This window comes from Miscanthus floridulus, chromosome 2 (assembly GCF_019320115.1).
Source record: "Miscanthus floridulus cultivar M001 chromosome 2, ASM1932011v1, whole genome shotgun sequence".
Taxonomy (NCBI): Eukaryota; Viridiplantae; Streptophyta; class Magnoliopsida; order Poales; family Poaceae; genus Miscanthus; species Miscanthus floridulus.
In genome coordinates this window covers 141,297,612-141,303,574 of record NC_089581.1, presented here as the reverse complement: position 1 = coordinate 141,303,574, position 5,963 = coordinate 141,297,612, and the positions used below count along the sequence as shown (strand labels likewise).

Genomic DNA, 5,963 nt, shown 5'->3' with positions numbered 1-5,963 from the left:
AATTCTTGAGGGAAAAGGGTCTAAAACTTAATTAGAGAGCATCTCCAGTGATTCCTAAACTCTAAAGAGCACTTGGTTTACATTTTGGCCAGCGGTTGTGTTTGTTACTCTTAGAGCTTGGCTCCTAGCCGGCTAGAGCGTCATGTCGTGGAGCTTGCCAACTTATGTGGTAGCCCCGGAAGGTTTGTAACTATCTCTTGAAGCTAGTAAACTTACCCCTCATTTCAAGAGTTAAGTCTCTTGACTTGAGAACGAGGAAGGGCTGGAAAGCTCTAAGCCTTAGTGGCTAACCTCAACAACATGGAGGTAGGCAAGCCTTGATGCCGAGCTGAACCACGGGATAAATCATTGTGTCACTTGTGCTTGATTTACATTACTTGCATGACATATTGTTGTTGAGGTGATTTCTAAAGTTTGAGGCTGATCTACTTATGTGTGGGGTTCCCACCACTTTTAGCTGTCGATCTGTGATCTACTACCCTGCAAGAAGCTAAGAAATATACCCGATCTAAATTTCGTTGGGTAGATTTTGAATTGTGAACTAATCTCTCCTACAGGTGCGGCAGTGCCGTGGGTGAATTTGACTTTGGCTTAAGTTGAATTTTACAGGCCTATTCACCACCTTTAGGCGTACCAGAGATCCTACACACTATTTTAAGATGTGAACTCGAGATATTTAATTGTAGGGCCTAGCTTTTGACATAGAATCGATGTGTACTTATAATAGTTTTGTTATTATTGGATCATATGGGATGGGTTTGGATTTGAAAGTAATTGGGTTGGAGTGGTAGTCCTTTTGTAATAGGATAGGATTGGACCTAGATTTTTCCTTGAATTTTAATTGGATTTATATGCTAATCCATTACCATGTCTAAGTGTGGGGGCGTCCAGGCCAAGTTGGAGGTTGAATCCATATTACGTACGAGTTCACCTTAGTGTCCAAGAATGGCATGCCCTAAAATCATCATCTAAATCACATACATACTCCTATTTTAAGCATTCTATATATGAAGGAAAGGTAAGGAGATAAACTTTCCAATGGAACCAGTTCCACATCCAAATTCCTTATGAGTCAACGCGAATAATGAAAACAAGTGCACATATATACATAATCTGTCAGGGTGCGGCGCCTCCTCTCTCCCTCCCTTAGCAGAGCGGCCACCTCGTGCTCCTACCCTCCTCCTCCCTCCCACTCATGCGTGCTCCTCCCCTCCTCTTCCCACATACGAGCCATGGTCGGCACCACCTCGAGCTCCTCTATTGCCTGTGGCTTCTCCATCCACGCGGTGCTCCTTGCGACATCGCTCATGAGTGCCACGTGCCTCTTTGACTCCGAGGAGGCTTCGGGGGTGGCAGAGATGGCGGGTAGGGCCTAGATCCAGCGATGCCTTCGTCCTTGTATTGTCTTCACCGGCGGTGCCTCCGTCCTTGCATTGTCTTCACCGATGGTGCCTCCGTCCTTGTCTTCACCAGCGGTGGCGGTGGATCTAGCCCCCCTCCTTGCCAGTGGTGGATCTGGCCCCCTCCTCCTCCCTAGCGGTGGATCTGGCCCCCTCCTCTTCGGTGGTGCTAGATCTGGCCCCCTTCTCATCGGCGATGATGGATCCAGCCCCCTCCATGTCGGCGGTGGCAAATCCGGCTCCCTCCTCATCGGTGGTGGTGGATATGGCCCCCTCTTCATCAGAGGTGGTGGATCTGGCCCCCTCCTCATCAGCGGTGGCAGATCTAGCCCCTTCCACCTTGGTGGCAGTGGATCCAACCTCTTCCTCCTCGGCGGCAGATCGAGTGCGAGGCCTCCTCGTCTCCACCAGATCCAGCTGCAGAGGCTCCACGTGCGGATCCGGTGGCCAGGCGTGGATCTGGTGGTGGTGGATCTAGGACGGCGGCGACGTGGCTGGGCTTGACATCGGGCCCATATGGGCTGGCGTTGGGCTTGGCTGCTTTTTTATTATTTTAATTCGATTTACGGAGGTGGGCAAAAGCAACCGCCTCCATAGGTCACTGATTAACTGTGACCTTTGATTGGAGGCGGTTGCAATGCCTGCCTCCATTAATCTCTTTTGTCCACCTCCAATAAGATTTCTGTAGTAGTGATGGTGAATGTGGGTAATCTATATGCGAACTGAAGGGGTTACTTTATTTATTTTTAACAATGATGGAGGTGGGTAATTTTTTGGAAAATGGAATAGATCCAATGGGTATTACTACTAGTGATGGTAATCAGAGTCTACCAAATTAAAAGCTAGATGCTTATGATTACTATGAGAATTTATAGGATTTATCTTTTTTTCTAGCGTGTCTCGTGAAGATTAATATGGAGGCTCTATTAGAGGCCTCTAATTAGTAATTTTAAGATTTTTGAAGCTTTGAGTTGGAGACATTGTGATATGTGGGATGTGGCCATCTAATCTTTAGATTGATTGTCATTAGTGTGTCTTGTCTTCGTATTAAACTTTGGCTGGATGTATGCTTTGTTGAAGAAGCCGGGAGAGCTTCGTATTAAATGGTGAATATGTATAGAAGCAGGGAGTAGTAAATCTTCAATTTTGCATGAGTAATAATTAATTTAGAACCATGGCATTTGGTATTGAATCATTCAGATCCATATTCCTATCATATTCTTCTTCTATATACGCACTTAGAACTTACCAACTTACACCAAGTCATTAACCCATAATGCACGCCGAAGCCTGTCTTAGATATTTATTAAGAGTTGAAACGAGAAGCAAGAAGTTGCACTACTTTTTCACCCCAAAAAAGAAGTGCCAGTTGCCAAATTGCTGACATTTTGTGTGTCATTTGAAGTAAGAAATTGAATTCTGTTGGCACGCGCTGCCAGTTATGAGTTGACTTACATAAAGTTGCTCGAGTGTCGATTGCTCTGATTAATTTCCGAAATGAGCCATGTCCATGTGGCTTCGCTGTGACCGTCTTCGTCTTTTGTTTTTATCTGCAGGACTGCAACTGGTCAAACTTGGTGCTACTCTGGAGTACAATACTACTCAAGCATTTATTATTATTATATATATTATATATAAGCAACCATCATAGTTGATTCTGCTTCCAGTGCAAGGCAGAATTACCAAGCCAGATATGCTAATGTATGTTTAAGACCTGTCCTATGCTTTCCAATTGTCATTTGTATAAGCAGAGTCAGCTCTACCGATTACTAACTGCAGTCTCTTGATGTGCAAGCTACTGTGAGAATGGTGCTTAGGCGGCGTTGGTACAACAATTATATTAGATGGGTGTTTGGTTTAACAACCAACCGATTTTAGATGAGATGGTGCACCATGTGCGTTCGTTCTTTAAATTTGGTGGAATGACTTCATTTGCTATACAAGTACTAATTATTAGCTCGAAAAAAACTAGATGGTGATGGAATAGTAAAAAGAAAAGTAGATACCGAGGGAATGATGTACTACGTACCACACTACACAAACCAAGCATCCCATATATATTTCTCGTATAGTTCAGAGTTGGAAGAGGGTGGCAGCACAATATGAGCCGCGCACCATGGCCCCATTTGGCTTACCTTAAAAGCCGATTTATCCGGCTTCTTTTTTTTGAGCCGATACAATGTTTTTCTCTCATAACATTTCAACTTTAGCTTATTTTTTTAGCCAATTTCAACCAAACGAACGGGGCCCATACCTGCTGCGCGTTGCGCCATCTGCAGTTCTGAAAACAGACAGATCCCTAGCTTCCAAAGAAGACACAACCCAAAGGGTAGCACCATAGCAGAGCTGGCATGTTCAGAAGTCAGAACAACACATGTTTCTTTTTTTTCCCCTGACGCAGCCACAGTCAGCTATCGACTCAAAGGTTTCCCCCACCTGCATGTCAACAATCTCAGCTAGGCCTGACCACGTAATCATTGGAGAATACCATATGGTTGTCTAGATAGTTTCCTGCATGTATTTCGTTTCATGCCCGTTTAACGGATGATCTGTAGCTTGTGTATTCTCAGAAAAAGGGGCCAAAATTAAACGTACTATATGTACACTGGTCATGTTCGCTTCTCTTATCATCCGTACTTTTCAGCTTCTTTTTTTAACCGGAACAGTGTTTTATCTTGTTTTTTTTCAGCGAAACGAACGGGGCCAGAATTTCATCAATCCAAACATGCATTATAATACAAAATACAATACAACACAACAAACACGGTGCGCTAGCAGCAGGCTCCGATTCCAACTTATGTTGGAGAAACTGTCAGCTACAATACGTACACCGTGTAACATTACATGCATGGGGGGCAAAACACTTGTGCTTTCTCTAACCTCACACACCCGGCTGCACCTTGGGGAACTTGCCAGAGCCGCCGTCGGCCGCCACTACGGCGCGGCAGAGCGGGCAGGTGACGTGCGACCGGAACCACCTGTCCACACACTCGGCGTGGAACCGGTGCCCGCACCGCGGCAACACCCGGCCGGTCTCGCCGTCCCGGAGCTCGCCTAGGCACACCGCGCACTCCACCGACGTCCCCTCGGCGCCGGCGCCGCCCACCGCAGCCTCATCAGCGGAGGAGCCGTGCACGTACACGGGCAGCGCCAGGAGGTCGGCCTCCCTGAGGCCGCCCGACCGCGGTGGTGCGCACGGCGGCGTGCTGGTAGCCGACGATGAGAATAATGCCCCCTCCGCGGCACCGTGTGCCGATTCCTCCTGCACTTGCGGAGAGACGGCGGCGCCTTCCTGGGCTGTCCCCGTGAAGAAGACGCGCCAGATGATGGCGGCGAAAAAGAGCGCCGCGACGACGACGTTGCCCGCGATGGCGACCTTCACGGCCGCCCCGTGCAGGTGCCACTGTACGACGTGCGGCGCCGGAGGGACGGCATCAGCGCCGGTGCCATCCGCCGCCGCCTGCGGGACGGTGTCCGGCGTGAGGAACCGCCTGGCCATAGACTCTTATTGGTGCTCTCCGCAGCCGTGTTTCTTTGGAGTGTTTGATTGGAATATTGGATACGAACACGACGTTGGAATTTGGAATAGATGCTGCCGGCGGCCGGCAAGAGAAAAGAGATTCCTGCGACCGAGCGTGAATCTGTGATTGGCTCGGCGCGACAGGATGCTGCAGTGCTTTATATCTATTCTCTCGCTTCGGGCGGGAGCACTGCTACAAAAACTATTTATACCAACACCATCGAGTGCGTTGGGCTGGCTGGCCGGCTGAGGCTGGGCTGGCCAGCGCACTCACATGTTCACGGTTCACGTGAACAGTGTTTTTTGACAGTAGTATTTTCTCTCGTAATAATCAGTCAAAACAGTATTTTGTTTTATTTTCTTTGTAGGGACGGTTCTATATTAAGCCACCTTTACAAATGGTTGGCAAATAAGTCACCCTTACAAATAGATTTATAGGAGCGGCCGGTGTTATCAGTCGTCCCTACGAATGGCTCGATTTGTAGGGACGGCTCTCTATTGAGGTTTCCCGCAAGTTTGTCACGTACGATGTTTACCACCTCGTCGCCCTCTTCACGAAATTATGAAACTTCTTCGGAGATTCTTCGGTTTGCAAGCATCGTACGTGACAACTTGCGCGAAACTTTCGTAATTTTTTATCACAGCCTCCACATATGATATCTTGACATCGACTTCGTTTGCTTTTTATAGAATTTAAAAACAACTCGACCGTAAGTTCGTGGTCATGTTTCGTGAACAAGATGTTCGAAATTGGTGGTCTGTTCCTGGATACGGCCTCACATTATACTAAATAACAAAAATATCATTTTTCCATTCATTTTTTCATTATTCGAATGACTAGCATTTATAATTTGAATTATCCAAGAAAATTCAATTAAATAAAATAAATATAGAAAAAGTTCGAGAAATGTGTCACATTGGAACATGGAGTACCAGGTATTGTATGAGGACTGTAGAAAAAGTTTGGAGATCAAAAGTAAAAAAAAATATGGTTTGTCGAGTGTAAAAAAAATGACACTCGGCAAAAGAGCCTCTTAGCCTCT

General features: G+C 46.7%; 1 protein-coding gene across 1 annotated transcript; it reads right to left on the bottom strand.

The window, feature by feature from the left end:
• Nucleotides 1-4,189: 4,189 nt before the first annotated feature.
• On the bottom strand, nt 4,190-4,901 carry LOC136539899 (E3 ubiquitin-protein ligase EL5-like). The gene has a single exon (XM_066531886.1). It carries the CDS (start codon nt 4,897-4,899, stop codon nt 4,282-4,284), a length of 618 nt encoding a protein of 205 aa, XP_066387983.1. The 5' UTR covers nt 4,900-4,901; the 3' UTR covers nt 4,190-4,281.
• Nucleotides 4,902-5,963: the final 1,062 nt, after the last annotated feature.

Coding starts and splice junctions, on each gene's coding strand:
- LOC136539899 (XM_066531886.1), bottom strand. CDS start 4,899: ATGGCCAGGCGGTTCCTCACGCCGGACACCGTCCCGCAGGCGGCGGCG.